The sequence below is a fragment of the Typopeltis vanoorti genome, chromosome 17, assembly GCF_054136105.1.
Source record: "Typopeltis vanoorti isolate ZY-2024b chromosome 17, IOZ_Tvanoo_1.0, whole genome shotgun sequence".
NCBI lineage: Eukaryota > Metazoa > Arthropoda > Arachnida > Uropygi > Thelyphonidae > Typopeltis > Typopeltis vanoorti.
Window position 1 is genome coordinate 47158861 of NC_143565.1, and position 20372 is coordinate 47179232.

The 20372-nt window shown below is 36.0% G+C and overlaps 1 protein-coding gene across 2 annotated transcripts in view; it reads left to right on the plus strand.

Annotated features, from left to right (window-relative positions):
- hrg (poly(A) polymerase hiiragi) overlaps positions 1 to 20372 on the plus strand; it is a 374011-nt gene that overhangs the window by 75016 nt on the left and 278623 nt on the right. For both annotated transcript variants that reach the window (XM_090407503.1, XM_090407502.1), the window contains exon 3: positions 12907 to 12973. In XM_090407503.1, coding sequence (XP_090263629.1) covers positions 12907 to 12973 — 67 coding nt within the window. The remainder of the gene's footprint in view (positions 1 to 12906; positions 12974 to 20372) is intronic.

The following is a 20372-nucleotide window of genomic DNA, read 5'->3' on the forward strand; positions in this document are numbered from 1 at the left end:
ATAGCAGCCTTTACAAGGTTGGAATGCAGCCCACCTGTTATTTTCAACATGCTAAAAACACTCAGGATCAGTAGGATGTTTGTATATGGGCTATTAGCCACCTTACCAGCCATTATGGATCAAATACGCATCGCGATACGCTTCGTATCCATCATATATTTCAATGCGATATCAATGGTATTACAATTTTAATATGCACTTCGCATCCATGATAACCTTGATGTCTATAGACGTCTTGGCCGGTAACGTGGTTAATTGTTACAATGATACAAATGACATCTGACTACCAAAAAACAGGTCGACCACTCTGCATTAGGACACGAGGGCTGTGAAGGCATGCCTCTGCTTTAATCCTGTGAGAGTTTAATCGTCATTCTACTGTACACTTGCTAACACCACAACTTATGCAGCAGAGGGTGATAAAATCAAAGATACTTTTCTGACAGTACATGAACAACAGACACAACGATATCCCCTTCACAGATCTAAAGATTTTTCACCATTGAAGTGTCATTTAACTGCCAAAATGATTGCTGATATGCCATGGATAGTAATACAGCCCGTCCCATAGCATCCAGGATTCAGAGAGGTCATCATCATCCCACATCAGTGATGAGTTGGGGGAAGGGTGGCATATCATGGAGATATCTAAGTTGCATTTTTGCAAAAAAAAAAAAAAAAAAAAAAAAAGGATTAAACCTTCTGCTAAAGTGTATTAAGACACATGCTGGAACCTGTGGTACAAACCCTGAACAAGAACTGTTTCATGGTAGGCACCAAGTTATGCAAGGCAGGGATCACACAACAGTGGTTGGAGACGAATGTGCCCAACTACATATCACCATCCGATTAGCTGTCTGGAAGTCCTGATCTGAATTCGTTGGACTTCAGATTGTGGTTGGAGCTTGAGAGTGTGTAAGAAACGACTCCCTAGCATCACCACCTTCAGGTTGGTAATGCTAGCAGCATACACAACATCCGATGGATGTTGTGCATGCTGCTATCGATATCTAGTCTCGCAGACTGGGTGTGCATGATGGCAAAAGGAGGACATTTTGAACATTGAGTGTTGCTATATGCATGTTATGCATGTTTTGTATTTGCTGAAAGCTGTGAATGATTTACTGATATATTATTAAAGGTTTATGTGCTGTTCAAGTTGGTAACAGTATTTATGGCTAGACTAGAGTGTACATGTATATATTATATTTTACAACTCAAAATCGCCAAAAGCAATAAGGAAATCTTTAAGATTCTTCAAAACAAAGACATCATAGTCCACACCAAGGCAGTCAAATACATAGACTGAACAGGGGCTGTTACTGAACAAAGAACATAAGACAGAGATGGAAGGAGTATTACATAACATCACCTGCCAAATGAAACCTACCCTAGTGAGGTTTTGCCTGACCTACCAACAGAAGGTCCTGTGCTGGAGATCACAGAATTAGAAGTAAAGAGAGCATTTGACAAAATAGCAAATGAGAAATCTTTTTAACAGATCCTTGCAGAAATTGTCAGACGAATGGGGAAAAAGCTATTTGATACTGTTCTATAAAAATAAAGTTACAGAGCCATAAAGCTCATCTCTCACACATTCATACTTAATCAGAGGTTTTAAGAGCTAGCAGATGTCACTGAAAAAATCATTGGGGGTTTGTCTCAAGAAAATTCTCAATTGATGTGATACACTCAATCACAAACTTACTAGAAAGTGACAAAGATAATAGGAAGATTCTGCACATAGTATTTATTGACCTCAAAAAGGCCTTTGATCGTATTTACACCATATAATTATATAGCTTTTCTCTTGGCACTTCATCATATGCGTTTCCTTATCTATGAATACTGATCCTTGTTATATTCAGATTTCCCAACCATTTCTCTTAAAGTGAAAATCTGATCCTGACAACCTCTCTTTGGCCAAAATCTAACTTCTGCTCCAAGGTTCTTCTACAATATTTCTTAGCGTCTTGTCAGATGTGCTTAGCTTAATCTCACCCTGAACACCAAAACTGAATGTGAGAATTACAGAGGAAATTTTTCTGTAATTCTCTGTTTATGTATGGGTATTATGAGAGCTTCTTCCAATCTGGCCGTGTGCAGTCACTGGAATACTTTCTGGTTAAATAATATCTGCTTCAGCTGCTTTTCCACATTTCCTGTTTTTGATGGTTTTCTATCTCATATATTGATATGTACAGCTCTTTCATTGTATCATATTTCTGTTAATTTTTTTTAATCACTGCTTGTTTCATTTAACAAACTCTTGTAAAACAATTACGATCAGTTGGAAGTTTTCCCCCACTTGGTTAGACTGTAAAAAATTTCGTTTAATTTTTTATCCAAGTGTAAGCAAACAAAGTCTGCACCTGAAGTATCTTCAGGACCGAGGCAACTTGTGGTAAAGGTGAACTAAGCTCTCATCACTTGTCTTAGTATCTCCCATAATGTAAAGCACATCTCCTTGCAGACATGTATAATGCTATGCATTAAGGGAAGGGCCACTACCCGTACCAGTTTCGACCTTTATTGAGGTCTTGTCAGTGGGAGCCAGACCCAGAGGTGGTGATAGTAAGGTGGAAGTAATGGAAAAGTCATATTTACCTATACAAGATGCTAAAAGGTGTCTCACCTTATTATTGAATTACTCTGGATTTAGAGAAAGATGTTTGAAGTTTTTTCCCACTTGGTTAGACTATAATAAATTTAGTTTAATCCTTTATCCAAGTGCAAGCAAACAAAGTTTGCACCTGAAATATCTTCAGGACTGAGGCAACTCGTGGTAAAGGTAGACTAAGCTCTCATCACTTGTCTTAGTATCTCCCATAATGTAAAGCACATCTCCTTGCAGACATGTATAATGCTATGCATTAAGGGAAGGGCCACTACCCATACCGGTTTCGACCTTTATTGAGGTCTCGTCAGTGGGAGCCAGACTCAGAGGTGGTGATACTAAGGTGGAAGTAATGGAGATCTGTACAAGGCATTTGTCACCAAACTTCCTGGACTGTGTCTTACTGTAAGTTGTAAGGGATGCCAAACCTAATTTATGCTGTCTTCTTTTTTCAATATCTCTTACATGTTCATGCATGTGGATCTCCTCCCTACTTTCCAGTCTGACTGCATAGCAAATACCACAAGAGCAATGAATCTCATAAATGCCTGGTGTTTTCATGAGATGATGTGCATGTTTTACCTGATGTAAGAATCTGGAGATTGCAATGGTATAAAAGCCACTTTAATGTTATACTTATGGAGCAACTTTGCCATTTTGTCTGTAACATTCTTGATGTAAGGTAGCATGATTGCATTCTTAAAATATTGTTTATAGAAGCTGTCGGAAATGTTACTAAGAATTTTGTTGATTGTCTTGGGTTCATAACCACTGAGTGTGAAGTTTTGCCATAGTTCTTCATTCCTGTTAATTGACATAATGAACATATTGTATGCTTTATTTCGTAATGTTTTAATCATGCATGTCTTTTGTAATGGATGATGGTGTTAAGCAGCATGTCTTTTTATTCATCAAATTTGATACCACATCCACAAAGTGCATGTTCCTTCTGCACAGCCTATGCATTGACTTGTCTTATCATCTTGCCTCTATCATACCATGGCAACAGACTTGCTATATTTATTCTCTCATACCATACTCATCACATTTTAAATCATCTACCTGATTAATGATGTTAGTGAACGAATTAGGATGCAGCATGCTATGCTTCATCCTAATACCCTCACTAACATCATTAATCTTTGGACTTGGAAAGCACCATTTAATCATGATTTCATCAAGCATGCCTCTTATCATGCTGAATGGTAGCTGTGCACTGAAGTTAGAATTGCACTCCTCTTGCACTTCAGTACCTGAAACATCCTAGTGTTGTTCTGCAACTCCTGTAAAACTCCTTAACATTTAGTTTCTCAGCTATACTAAGAAGTGCAGAAAGCTGATCTGTGACATGTTCATGTTGCCTGATTACAGGAAATCCCAGCCTCTTAAGATCACTTTGGTGAGGTGATGTTTATTATAGGGGATTTTTATGAGCTGTAGATGAATGGAACGAAGACATGCATGCACACACACACTCACACACTCTCTCTCTCTCTCTCTATATATATATATATATTATATGAACATTCCTGCCTTCCCCTAAAGTTCCAGAAATGATTCCATGATTGTTCCATTTGGATGTAAGGTAAATGCACATAAATATATGGGGCACACGCACACACAGCTGCTTGTATAATAGCTTGCTTTCTGACCCAGCAAGTAAGTCAAGACTGGTGGGCCAAGTAGTTTGCATATCCCCCTACAACCAAGAGGCTGCAGATTCATATCCCACTTTGGGCTTGGCTGTTGATGATTTTCTTTAGGTGAGAGATGAATGTCATCATCCAGTGTGGACACTTTCCTGCTTATGGGATGCCTGAAGTCACTTGAAAAATTCTTGGTTTCTGCAGTAGGATCTGTGGATTATGGGAATTATACAAAATAAATAAATAAATGAATAAAAATAGGATAATAGAAAAAAAAAAGAGTTTAATATTCTTGTGGGTTTATAGTATTCATAATTATTAAATTAATACAGGCAAAAACCAGTACCAAAAATCTCCATGACATTAAGATAGCCTAAACAACCACATCAACCTACAAAGAGACTTTGGGGTTTATAAAATCTATTACATTTTGTTAAACTGGTGATCGAATTTTAATTTAATATTTGTATTCATATATATATCTTCTGTTCTGAATTGCCACCTTTAGTAACTTCTTAATCTAACATCAGTGAGTCATGTCTTAACTATCAATCTAGGCTGATAAGCAATTTTACAAGATGTGCACGTGGGCTATGAAGACAAAGGAAATGTCGTTAATTGGTGCCAATTCCTTTGTTTAAATTCTGGTACTGGTTCCTTTTTAATTTTAGGAAAAATTTATATTTATACTGCACCACCCTAAAATGTACTTGATGAATATTTATTCATGGAACCAAAGCCTAGATCAACACACACTCTCTCGTAATTCTTAAACACTTAGCAGAGTATTCTCAATTAATCTCACTGTTAGGATTTATCTCGCAGTTGTAGCCCCCTATTTGATGTTTGTTAATCTTACCTCCCACCTTGGTTTGAACTTTTATGAACGGTTCAGTAAAATGAAAATCAGGCAAGTCTTCGTATTCATTTCAAGAGAATTTAACATTTAATTCACTGAATAGTCATAATACATGTTATAAGAAATTTTTACTGACATAAAATAAAATTAATCTTGATAATATTGGGAAGTGAGTAGTTTCACTTATGATTGCTAAATCTCCTTTAACATATTAGATCATAATTTCCTACCATTAATTCTAACAAGGATCTAACTCTCATTTATATATGACATCATTAAAGGCTGTTCTTTCTGTACTTCAGATACATTAACAAATATCTTCACACTATTATTCCAATTAAAGTATAGAGTTCCTAAGTTTCATCAGCATAATTCCTAAAGTTCTTTCAATGAGGGCTCAGTCCTGAGTTGAAGATTTTACCTATATCTAATTATTGTCCCCTACACAGATTTACATAACAATTAAGAGTCTACATTACCAGTAGTTAGGGACGCACTAGGCCATGTGTATCCCTACAGCACCTTCAATTTCCAGATTTACCTCGGCTTTTCTACACATCAGTTGAATTCGGACATGAAACATCGCTGATGGGGGAAGCAATTCTGGCTCCCCACTCGCTCATCAATCGGCTGGGCATGGGTTTTCGATCTCTGGCATGATCTGGAACTTTACCATGTCAGGTCATTCCATAGCCTAGAACTGCCCATGGATACTGCCGCTTGCTGCGATGACCTCACGATGGACTTCTCCACCGATGACCACTCCAGTACAGGGAATGAGAAAAAAGCCACGAGCTGACGACGCAGCGCCTTTTAAAATGCGCGCCCTATGTTTTTTTTGCCTATGTTATCCTGATTTCTCCCTTTTCTCATGATGCGTCACTCCTTTCAGCACCTAGCGCCAATATCTCCCCTAGCGAGCTCTTCGGAGGACATCCGTGTGCGCATTCTATTAGGTGCACATGTATGACTTCAGCCAATTGCTGTATAATCGGATTGTCCTTTGCCTTCAACATTGTAATAGCACTTACATAGATTACGCATAGTTCAAATTTCACAAAACACTTAATTATTTTCAATATGATGCATTAGGTAAAACTTTCTTAAATATTAATGTAACTGATAAATTACAATTGGTTATTTTTCTCTTGATATATTAATACTGGCTCCGGAATTGATAAACCGTGTTAAATCTGAATGAAGGTAAAGGTTTTGACTTTTCCTTTCATTCAGAGTATAACAATTTGCAGCCTTTATGTTGAACAAACAGGAGATGATCTGGAGAAATCCATTAAGGACATATCAGATGTGGAGAAAAAAAAATGAGCGTATTAATCTGGATTAGCCTTCCACATGCACACCAAAGGAAACCATTAAGGCAACTGGCAAAAAACTCCAAAATACCATACATAGAATTTAATACTTATGTATGCAGATTTAAAGAGGCTAGTGAGAATATGTGACGTCTGACCCAATGTAATTAAAACCAAGGCCTGATATTAAATCAACTGTGGCAGCATACATAAGAGATTGACATATTGATGAATTAGGCTATGAGACAAAATATGTTATATCCGGTAACAGTGACCTGCGCTCATGATATCTCTTTCTTGCATTCAATGTCTGGATGAATTTTTTTAAAAAATGACGGTTTGTTATTTAGAAATCTCCATGTTCATACCTCTTTATTTCTGTGTTTATTTATTATTTTATACAGTAGTGTTGTATGAAACTAGTCATTGATTTATTAAATTGGCTTACTTTTTTACATGGTTTTTGCCAGTATTAATTTAATAATTGATAGAATAATAAATTCCTAACCACACCCACTGTAGTAATGTATTGTAGAGCTGCAGCCTTTTGAAGGTGGAAGTCATAAATTAAAAAAAAAAAAATCATATTTTTATTTTTTAAAAATCATATATTAACTTATGACTTTCTGTGGGTCCTTATTAGGCAAAGTTTACAAACATAGGACACTTCATACATTTCTGGGATGTGGTAGATGATGTGGTTTGCTCTATGGTGAATGGATGAAGATTGCTACTTTAGTGTGTGGTACGAAGGTTAAATTTAAGTGAACATTGAATTTTTTTACAATTGTTCACTAGTCATATTCCCTTTTTACAGCACTTGTGGCTTGGTGCACCCACTCAGCACTGCCATATCTATCCCCCTTTCATAATTTATCTTCAAGACTGAAGTGAAGAGAAAAGATAATGAAACAAAAATATGACATTGCATTTTTTGTTTTGAGAAAAATATTTTAAGCAGTTCTAGCAGAAAGAATAAACAAAACATTTCAAATCAATCCCATCGTTTTTTTCATAGCCCATATTTGTATTAGGAGCAAGTGTAAAATCTGGAGAGTCTCTTTAGTGTTCTTTATGTGAGCACGTAACACCCAGTTGGTGTTAATTATTTCACTTCCTTCTTTACCTCATCTTCCTCCCATATTTTCTCCCCTTTTTATTTCGTCTTCAACATCAGTTTTGTGTGTGTGCGCGTGTGAGCTTGTGATTTACCTGCCAAAATTATACAAATTAAGTATTTTTGCATGTGTTTTTAAGCCCAAACACCAGGCTTAAAAACACATGCTGTCTAGAATCTTGTCTATGATGAGCTGGGGATAAAGGGATGCAGGTCTTTGGGCATATATGCCTACTTGTCACAGAAGTCTTGCAACAGTTTGTCGAGATATCCATTTACTTGTGCTTGATTGGAGCTAACTTGCAAGCCGACTTACCTTGGTGTGTCAATTACGTTTTGCTGTTATAACCAAAAATCTGTCTTCCTACTCTGTGGTGGATCTAGGGCGACCTCCTAGTAAACATCTGGAACACATTGCATTACATTGGTTTGAAATGCTTCCCAGAGCCTGGATACAGTGCTAAGTGAGATTCTAAACTCTCTGGCAATATCACTAATACTGCAGCCTTCTTCAAGCTTTTCAATAATTCTTCCCCACTTGAAATCATCTAGATTGCGTTTGAGACATTAAGGCATCCAAGTTTGCAACTTTATTCCTTCATGAAAAGAACGTCCTTCAAACACAATTCACTTAGTGCAGCCTTTTGCCTTTTATTCTGTTGAGTACTATCATGTGACCCCTTTGTATTGTGAATTGAAAATTTGAGTGTGTATCCCGCTTTCTACTCAAAATTGTTAGCTATAAAAATGCCATAAGCTGATTCGTCTGAATTTGCTGTTATCTTCAGAAATAGCATTCGTCCTTAGGTTTTGGACGAATGCCCCATGTCGTACCAGTGTACAACGTGGGGCTGGAAAGTTCTGATAAACATCTAGAACAAAATTGATATTAAAGCAACTGATATAACCACAAGAAAGAACATACTAGTAGCAGAGTTATGAAGGTAACTTATATTCTTATGTTCTTTCTTGTGGTTATGTCAGTTGTTTTTATATTATATAGGTTGTAAACACTGACTAAAATGTCTGTGTATATATATATATTATTATTATTACCACCCAAGACCTCATGGAGTCAAAGACTCACCTGGGAGGTCCTTTTATCACACACACATCTCATCATACTGTGTCTTAAACACACTCAAACTCCTTGCAGACACCACACTCTTGGGCAAGGCATTCCAATTATTCACAACTCTGCACGAAAAAACCTGCCTGTCACTGCCCTACTCACACCCTCTTTATACAGTTTCCAGGGATGACCTCTGGTTCTCCCCTGATCTCCCAGTATTCTCTGTAGAACTTCTCCACCATTAATCTTATAACAACCCCTTACCAACTTGTAGGTCTCTATCATATCCCCCCCCCCCTCTTCCTTCTCTCCACCAGACTGCAAATTACATCTTCTCAATCTTTCCTCATACTCGACATTCCAGAGGTCAGAAACTACCTTAGTCAGTCGCCTTTGGACCCATTCCAACATCTCGTTATCCTTCTGAAAATCTGGTGACCAAATCTGGGCACATGGAATGTGCCCAGACTCATCATTCCATCTAACTCCTCATTCCATGCTACACCTGCAAGCTGTCTCCTGAGCTCTTCATAATCACTCCCCCTTGTAGTTTCACATATACCCTTTTCTCACAGGGGTCCTTGCACTGCTGGCAACCACCCAGGTAATCACCTCATGGTCACTTTCACCAATTGGTGGATGATTTGACACCTCATTTATAATTACATCCTCTGATGAGATGACCAAATCCAAAACCCCCTAATCCTCATGTGCCCTCTGTTACATACTGTCTGAGGTAGTTATCCCTCAAAAACTCAAGAAACTCATTTTCTTTATTTCCAGTTGCTATCTCTTCATTCCAGGCTATATTGCCATAATTAAAATTACCCATAATGATCACCCTTTTCTTATTTGCTTGGCTAATTTGACTATACATTTCACTATCACCACCATCCACATTACCAGGTCTATAACAACATCCCGCCAAGTATTTGATTCTATTCACCTCAATCTCACACCATACTGCCTCAAAACCATAACTCTTTCTCTATCATCAATAGCACTCTCCCTCCCTTTTTACCCCTTCTATCCTCACGAAACATATCATACCGTTCCATCTCTATTCCTGTCATGCTGACGTCCTCACCTAACCATGTCTCACTTATTCCGACAATCTTTGGGTGAACAGACGCAATTAGTGCAACCATTTCATCCACCTTGTTTCTTATACTTCTAGCATTGGTATACAAACACAACAGCTTATTTCTGGATCTACAGCTAGTTCCACTGATACCACTCACTCGATGTGATCTCTCCATGCTGGACTGGGGCCATTTCCCTTTCTGCTTCTTCATTTTAGAACCCTTTTCAATTCCATCTGTTTCCTCTTGATCCCTGGTCATCCCATTTCTTTCCTGCCTACACATGCTCTCACCTCCTCTTGGAGCATCCACCTTTCTCACCTGAGCCTCCCCGTTTCCCTGCTCTTCTTGCACACCCATTCTCTCATTTTCTATACTCATACCACTCACTTCCCCATTCATATCCACTTACTCTCCTGCTCTTCCACATCACCCCCTTCTTCTTCTCTCTATTCACTTCTCTACCTGATTCATTCTCTCTATTCACTTCTCTACCTTCCAGCAGCAGTCTCTCCAAGCGACTCACACCATAACCACTCAAATGCAGTCCTATACACCTCCACCTAACAATATAAACACTACACCTCCACCATTTATCCCAAATACACAAGAACAAAGCAAAAGTATTTCTATCCCTTACAGTGCAGTATAAAGTTATGTGCAGGAAGTTGACTATTTTTGGAGTCCACAGTAGCAACAGTGAAACACTCCACAAACCTAAACAAATATAGGCACATTAATTTACTAAAAATTTGAAAGACAATGATTTTAAGATGAAATTCAACTTAACTACTGAAAACTTCTTTTGAACAAAGGGGAATTATAAGTGAATTATAGGACTCCAACATAGTGGGGATGTTCTCAGTAAGATTTCAGATTGTAGTAATTTTTTGGACAAAGAAGTAACTTGAAACATTTTCTTTTATGTGTTAGTGGGATCATTATCTATAATTTGGTAACTGTATTAAATTATTGTGGATATAGGGGGGATCCCAAAAATTTACATCTCCAATATTCACCTTAGCTATACTTTGTAGTGCAAGCATTCCCCCTTTAAAGATTGAGATAGTGAGCAAAATTGCTCTTTGATCTTTTATATAAAAAAAATTCATTTTACTTTAATCTAGTTTAGAAAAACCTTGTTCATAAAAATTCAGATATAATGCACATATTTTGATATTAATAAATTTAGTTTAATCCTTTATCCAAGTGTAAGCAAACAAAGTTTGTACCTGAAGTATCTTCAGGACTGAGGCAACTCGTGGTAAAGGTGGACCAAGCTCTCATCACTCCTTGTCTTAGTATCTCTGATAATACAAAGCACATCTCCTTGCAGACATGTATAATGCTATGCATTAAGGGAAGGGTCACTACCCAGACCGGTTTCGACCTTTATTGAGGTCTTATCAGTGGGAGCCAGATCCAGAGGTGGTGATGCCTAGGTGGAAGCAATGGAGAAGTCATATTTACTTATACGAGTTGCCAGGTGCAAACTTTGTTTGCTTACACTTGGATAAAGGATTAAACTAAATTTTTTATAGTCTAACCAAGTGGAAAAAAAACTTCCAACATCTTTCTCTAAATCCAGAGTAATTTAATAATAACGGAGACACCTTTTGGCAACTCGTATAGGTAAATATGACTTCTCCATTGCTTCCACCTTGGTATCACCACCTCTGGGCCTGACTCCCACTGATGAGACCTCAATAAAGGTCAAAACCGGTCTGGGTAGTGGCCCTTCCCTTGATGCATAGCATTATACATGTCTGCAAGGAGATGTGCTTTGTATTATTGGAGATACTAAGAAAAGGAGTGATGAGAGCTTGGTCCACCTTTACCATGAGTTGCCTTAATCCTGAAGATACTTCAGGTACAAACTTTGTTTGCTTGACTTGGATAAAGGATTAAACTAAATTTATTATAGTCTAACCAAGTGGGAAAAAACTTCCAATATTTTGATATTATATCACTGTTCATTAATGCATCATTTTAAAGAAACTTGACCTTATATAATGCTGACACTTCCTGATATTTTTGGAATCCTGGAATGGAACAGAGGTTTATTTTATGTATATATATATATATAAGCACTGATAGGACCGCAGTCATATCATTGTCTATATATGTCCTCCAATTCTTCTCTTAGCTAATTTCTATATAGTTTTCCTAACAGTTTTTTATTTATTTATTTTTTTAAATTTGTAATATATTTTTTATTTAACATGCCTGGAATAATCATATTTTAATAAATTTTATTGCATCCAGAAACTCACTTCATTCTAAGAAAAATATAATTATCCTTTTTAGGCACAAGTGTTTCAAATGTTTAATTGTCATTTTTTTAATTTTTTTTTTTTATAGAAAGCTTATGCATGCTGAAAGACTGAGTGTATAAAATGCCTCGTTTCTACACCAGTATGTGCTATAAGTTTTACAACCTTGTGTGTGTGTTGGGGGGGGGGGGGAGATTTGACATATACATATAACAAAAATTGGCACACTGTGGAACAGACAGGAACTGCTAACATCTGCTGTGAACATAACACAACTATGATGATGGTGTGCTAAGTTCAGTAATTAACAGACCAACTCCATTTATACAGGATGATATGGAAGAAGACTGCAGTACCACATAGATACTTACAGATTCTAAAGACTTTTTGGAGTTGGCAGTCATAATGAAACATCTCCTTAATTTCAAGTTTGGCTGAATTAATTTCTTCAAAATTTGGGTCACTGTTATTCTAAGACAGTCTTCATCCCACTGGACTTAGGCTGCCTATATGCATTCATTCCTAGAAAGAACAAAGTGTTTCCTTATTTTTGTGCTCTATGTTTTGAATTGTTTTCCTCTAGTCATTTTATTATTATGCCTTGTTTTTTTTTTACAAGTGTTTTCATGTAAACCAGAAACATGTCTGGATGTTTTGTCTTGCAATTATGTAGTGGTAGAATATTAAATTATGTTGGAGAAAAAGTTTAATGATGGAGTCTGAAAGCTTTATATGCCAAAAATAGTCTTCATGTAACCAGCAAAAAACAGTTTAGCTGGTTATTTTTCTGTCATGTCTTTTGACTTACATTTCTGATCATTCTCATTTAAATCGTTATAGTCTCGTTATACAAATAGTCAGATATAACAAATATAATTTATAATTGATTTTTGTGTAAATGATTTACAACTTGCATATGTTTTACAGAATGGAGGTTCTAAGCAAAATAAATCAGCTAGTAAAACAATGGATTGTTGAAGTCAGCACAAGAAAGGTGAGAATTTTTGCATATGGAATTAAATCAAATTATTACTGTAATTAGATAACATTCAAGTAATATAAAGAAGATGCATTTGATTTAACATTAGCAGAATTCATTAATTGCATCTACATATATTAATAAGAGTAAAATGTCATCAATTTCTTCAATGATAATCATGTATTACAATTTTCAATGTTCATTTTATTTCTTTAAATTTTTATGAATGAGTTGTTCAAAGCTGTTAGTTTCTTATATATATCAATGTAAAGTTTTATTATCCTTTAGGTTTGTGCTTCTTAAATTAATAGTTACACAGTGCTCTTAGAATAATTGAACATTTCATATTTGGGTTCTTGGTTGAACCAAGATTCCAAATATGAAATGCTAAATATGACAAAAAAAAATTGTCCTCGAGAAATTTTTTAATAAAAAAATAGAAAGCTCGAGATATGCATTTAGAAATGGTGAGTTTCAGAGTAACATTTCATAATTCTATAAACAAAATTGTGTACCTCGTATTTCTCAGCACTGAGGTTATTCCCTATCACGATGTAATTCATAATGAAAAGTTGTTTGGTATTATGACTGAAAACATTTTTTTTTTATCAAATCTTAATATGACAAAAATTCTAGTTCATAGAACTAGAATCAAACCAAATTATACACTTTTCATTAAATTAGACTATTAGTTGATAATTGAATTGGCAGTCATATTTATACAAAATAATTTGAAAAATACATTTGTAAACAATGTTTCCTTTCAGTATTAAAAAAAAAACAATTTTGTGTATTCTTGTAAACTTTCATAAAAGTATGATATTATGCCAAAATTATTTTTGACAATGACATAATTTGCCACCATGCTATAAATGTTGTGCACCTTTTGTGCTCTCATTGAAGACATACTCTCTCTATCTGTAGTAGTATATAAAGGTTGCTACTGTCCATTGAATATGTTCGATCTTGATGTTTAAATATTCATCGGAAGATATTACAAAATGATTGATTGTGAATGATTTATTTCTAGACGTGGTTGAACCATGTGATTAGCTCATCTACCTGCGAACCATTAAACTATAGATTCTCATTCATAGGTGTGAATTTGTTGTGGAATGTGTTTAACTAATTTATCTCCTGGTGTGAGACTGTGATCTTGCTTACCGAGTTCTGAAATGACTCAATACAAGATGTTTTGGTCTCTAGAACAGGTTTTCTGGATAGCTTCTCATACTACTGACACTAGGCACAGATTTTTTTGGAACCAGAAAAAACTTCTTCATTACAGGAAGTTCAATATAATAAATTTAGTTTAATCCTTTATCCAAGTGTAAGCAAACAAAGTTTGCACCTGAAAATATCTTCAGGACTGAGGTAAGGTAGTGCAACACCGAGCAAAGGTGGACCAAACGCTCATCACTCCTTGTCTCAGAATCTCCCATAATGCAAAACACATCTCCTTGCAGACATGTATACTGCTATGCATTAAGGAAAGGGCCACTACTCAGACCGGTTTCGACCTTTATTGAGGTCTCATCAGTGAGAGGCAGAACCGAACGTGGAGATACTAAGGCAGAAGCAATAGGAGAGGTCATATTTACCTATAGGAGTTGCCAACAGGTGTCCCACCATATTATTGAATTACTCTGGATTTAGAGAAAGATGTTGGAAGTTTATTTTTCACTTGGTTAGACTATAATAAATTTCTAAGATGAAAAGCCAAACGGCTATTTTTTTTCTGGCGAGGTTGATCAGTTAATGGGATAAAAATCCCTTATTGTTTTTCAGCCAGTAAGCGAAACTAAGATCGAAAACTACGATCTGAACGTTTCATGCCGACGAACTGTCAACGTATCCAAGCGTAAGTGACCACTTGGTAGTGCCACACCACGGCAACTCGTTGCAAAGGTGGAGCAAGCTCCCTCACTGTTCTTGATATTTTCTCATAATGTAAAAACACACAGCTCTAAGGAGATGTAGTACTGTTTTACATTATGAGGAGAGGTCACTACCCAGACCGGTTTCAACCTTTTTTGAGGTCTCATCAGTGAGTAGCTGGACCTAGAATATCAGAGTTTAGGTGACAAGAACTTGCATACTTTTGCTATACGATTGCCAGAAAGGTGCGTCACTATATTATATTATAACCTAGTATAACGAAGATGAAAAGCCAAACGGCTATTTTTTTTTTCTGGCGAGGTTGATCAGTTAAGGGGATAAAAATCCCTTATTGTTTTTCAGCCAGTAAGCGAAACTAAGATCGAAAACTACGATCTGAACGTTTCATGCCGACGAACTGTCAGCGTATCCAAGCGTAAGTGACCACTTGGTAGTGCCACACCACGGCAACTCGTTGCAAAGGTGGAGCAAGTTCTCTCACTGTTCTTGATATTTTCTCATAATGTAAAAACACACAGCTCTAAGGAGATGTAGTACTGTTTTACATTATGAGGAGAGGTCACTACCCAGACCGGTTTCAACCTTTTTTGAGGTCTCATCTGTGAGTAGCTGGACCTAGAATATCAGAGTTAGGTGGACCTAGAATATCAGAGTTAGGTGACAAGAACTTACATACTTTTGCTATACGATTGCCAGAAAGGTGGCACTTTTTTTATCTTATTTATTATTATTTTTTTTTATACTTTATTTATATACCTTATTTATTCTCTTTATTCTATGTCTCTATCTTATCTCTTTATATGTATTTATGTATTTAATGCAACTTTTGTTATGTGCTTCTAACTATTCTTCCTTATCACGCTTTGGTATATCTTTAATATCTCCTTACGCTAAACTACCTTCCGCACTTGCCTTCTTATTCTTCGAACGCCAGAAAACTTATTTGTTTAAAAGCTGCGCCACTCATGTTCGTTTTCTATTAACCAGAAGTGTAACATGCATCCAGTAGTTTTCTATTTACCCTCAGGATATCTCTGATTTAATTAGTATCTGCAGTCGTGGTCTACTATCTATTTTTTACTATCCTTTCTGTTGGGTACCCGCTAATAGGCTCTACTATTTTTTTCAGAATAGTGCATCAAATAATTAAGAATTAGGCGACACTTATTTAATATTTAAACAACAAAATTTAATTCACATAAGACAAATTTACACTGCAATTTCAGTAAAAGAAAAAAAAAAACATCTCAATTCAAATCTGCCTAAATAAATTAGTTAAGTTCCTGCATTTTACTCACACAAATCATATCACATATTTAACTAATTTTCTTAATATATCATAAATCATTTATACTGATCAATGGTACTTATTACTTAATTATTAACTCTTATTCATCGAACACATAGACAATATCTTTTACACTCAATTGCTCCTTCCTTTCTATGTTAGGAATATTCTATAGGCAAGTTTCACCATTTCAGCAAACAGTTACACTATGAGTTATTTCAACTACAAATTCCTGACAATTAATTAATTTATAATCTTCAATTTAATTTAACAAACGGGCCAACTTACTTTATAGCTGCTACCCACTGTGCACTTGGCTTCGAACTGGATTTCTGTTCCCTTTTTTTTTTTTTCGTGTCAGGTTTTTCTCTCCCTCTTTACTGCGGCGATAGATTTACTGACGCTTCTGGGATGCTGTACTCGCCGCACTTCGGACGAAGATTATCGGCTTGTGGAATGCTTGCATGCACGTTGGACCAATGGAGCAATTTCTTCCCTCTGGTTAACAGCTTCCAGCGAAGACTTCAATTCGTCATGAAATATCTGCTTTGCCTGTTGGATCCACTCCTCGTCATCTTTCTTTTAGATCACTGGCATGATTTCTCCTGAAGTCGCGTTCTCGATGACGTACATCTGACGAATAACTGCCGACAACCTCTGGATCAGTGATGAAAATTTCTGGAACTGATGTTGTGATCTTTTCACCAACGCCTTTTATTCGGTTTCGAATCCTTGTACGGAGATATGTGACCTACGAACTTTTCAGTGAAATCCCTTGATCCTTTTCTCAGACTGACCCTTCCTTTGTTTTTCTCCAACACTCCCTAAATCCTATTCATTTGAAGCTTTTGTCAGTCCACCTAGTACTGACCTTGAGCGTTTCCATGTTGAACATACACAAAATTTGACGTCTTTACAAAGAGCTGAAAATATACTGTTTACTAGTAGCAAGGTATTGCCTTAATACTTCACCTTCTAGAATATTCCCTTATTTGGCAGAGAGCATATACAATTCCCATTGGGATTATTTACATTTAAACAAACATCTATGTACAAGTTACAATTCTTACTGGGCTTGATCTTGGTTGAATTTATGTAAAACATATTTAGACTTTTTGGAGCTACATAAATATTTTTACAGTTGTTCCTTTGAACTATATACTTCAGCTGCTACCAAGATAGGAGCAAATATATGCATGATTTATGATTCATGTTTTGATTGTAGTTAATGGTCTGCCTCGCTGACAATGATCATGTTATTCTGAATAAAATATATTGGAGTTTTTGAATAAAATTCTATATAATATTTGTTACATGTGTAAGCTGTGAAAGTTATTTAAATATGTCTAGTGCACTCTCATAGCATCATGTACATCCCTCAAGGACATATATTGGGAAATATTGTTTTGTGTAGCAGATGATTTTCATTTAAAGAATAAAGACTGCCACACTGCTTGAAGAAGAGTAGCAGCCTCTGTATTATCTGAGATTGCGAGAAAAAAAATTTTAACATATTCACTTATTGTAGAAATTATTACATAAATTTAATTGGAACCCCCTTCTCATTGAAGATTTTACAGTGGATAGATGAAGTGCATTTCTTAGCCATGTTGCCTTTTCCGATAAGACTACCTTGCACATATCTTTTATATATATATATATATATATATATATATATATATATATATTATATGTTAATAATTATATATATATATATATATTATATGTTAATAATTATATATATATATAAAATAAGCTAACACCTTTATATTCCCTTATAGGGAGTAGTCAATGCCTTTAAACCTTATCTAGCTTTTGGAGACTGAAGGGCAGTTCAATCTCCACTGGGAGCCAATAAGAGATACCTGGTCCTTGTCTATCACTGATTATAGGCACACCAATGAAGAGACAAGCAAACAATTACTGCCTTCTCTTGGTACCTAACCCTCACAAGATATGTTACTGTCTGAAATAATGTGGGTTCTATGGTCGATTTTCTTGAGCTTACAGGATGAAAAACTCAAGTTTCTGGGAGAAAAAACTCGCTTGCCAGGACTTGGGAACCGGTCGAAGAAAGGCTTAGAAAAAGTTCCTCCAGTTGATGACTAGACTATAACTTATACTTCTATATTCGTGCAGCCAAGCGCAGAGGATGAAAGCGTCACTTCTGCTGAGCTACACAGGCCTACCTATATGTGTGTGTGTGTGTGTGTGTGTGTGTGTGCACGCATGCACGTGCTTTTCTTGAGGCAGCATTAGGTTAGACACTTGGCTCATTCCAGGTAGATAGCCTAATGCGCTACCTTTGTTATAGTTTCTCATTTTTTTCTCTCTTATTGATGAAGGCATGCATATAAAGTCTAATTTTGTAATGAGCATAGAAATAACCAGATCATGGCTGTGTAATGAGCAAGTTTTATAGAATATCCATAAAACTGAGTTTTTATGGATTAGACAGGCTACACAGGCCTTATAACAAGAATTATAATTCTTGTTATAAAATTGCCCATAGCAATTTTATAACAAGCATATTACACAGATATATATACACATTTTGATAACCATGCAAACATTCTTAATTGCTTGGATAATTCTTGGAATAGACAAAAATGAAAGGAGCAAATTAACTTTTATGACCACCTGAACTGGCAGGCTTTTAACCTAATGTTGTACTTGGGAAGCACCCACTCTATCTACCTCTTTAGTGTCTAGTGTCTTGCTCTCCTCTGTTCACTTTACCCAAACTGCGGTGACTGTAAAATCAGTTAAAAACTCGCTCTTCCATTGGAAACATGTCTACTAAAAGAAAGTTTCTTTCGATTTGCAAAAAAGTTGAAATTATTGTTCATGAGTTAGAACAGGGTATGAAAAATGTTGAAGTTTGTAAAAAGCTTTCTTTAACCTGTTCGACAGTATTGACATTGTGGAAGAATAAAGATGTTTACATAACAGCACTGGAAAACAACATAACCAAAAAAAAATTTAGAAAGTGTGAGCTTACAAATGCCAATGAAAGCATTGCTTTAATGGTTCACTACACAAAGAAGTGCTTGATTCTCAATAGATGGTCTTGAAGGCTGAAGTGGAACAATTTGTACATGATGATTTTGTATGCAACAATGGTTGACTCGATTGATTTAAAAACTGAACATGACATTTATGCAAATATTAGTGGAAAATGCCGGCTTGGTTGGCTGAGTGCTTAGCATATCCACTCTCCAGCCAAAAGGCTGCGGTTTCGAATCCTGCTGTGGGCATGGATGTTTGTGATTATCTGTGAAAATATTAGTGGTGGTGGTGGTGGTGAATGGTTGTTGGTGTAGTTGTCGGTGGATTGAGCGGTGGAGACAGAGTTGTATAACCCTCTCTCGATGAGTCTTTGGACTCTTATGTAATAATAATATTAAATCTCACTTCACAGATCCAATAATGATAAATGAATGCATTGATCTGCATTTGGAAAGAAATATGGAAAGATTTCAATGCTGAAGACATCTATAATGTTGATGAAACAGGACTTAAGATTTAACATGTTCACTGCCACGCTCCTCGGGCATAGTTTGTTACCACACGGTAAGCAATTTCACTTCTTCAAGGTCAGTACGAGTAATCTCGTTGTCGGCAGTCATCGACATACAAGTATATTCGTAGTTGGATTGTGAGGCTCGTATGCCAACTACGAGTATACACATTTTTGCTGCTATGCTCCGCACTCCAAGCAATTTTACTTCTTCAAGGTCAGTACGAGTAATCTCGTTGCCGGCGGTAAGCGTCATACGAGTATATTCGTAGTTGGCTTGTGAGGGTCATATACCAACTACGAGTATACTTGTAGTTGGCAGCAAACGTGTTAAATAATAAAAACAGTTTATTATTAGAAAATTGTGAAAACCTTGATGTTTCAAAAACATAAGCTCTCTGGTCAACTTTTTTTTTATTTTTATTTTTTTTTTTTATTTTATGAAACTTTCATAGTTTCTACATTCAGCTTTGAAATAATGCTGGATTTAATACCCACTTGATTTATATAATTTTGCATTGCTGAAGTGAAGCCTTTTGGCTCTTTATTTTAGTACAGACACTTAATATTTATTAAACATGCATATTCTGAAGAACAATCATTTTATAGTGAGGAAATTTTGTTGGTCCCCTGGTGCTCATTATAACAAAGTTCGACTGCATATTCCTTTACTTTGAAAAGACTATCAGCAGTAAGACACTCTTGTG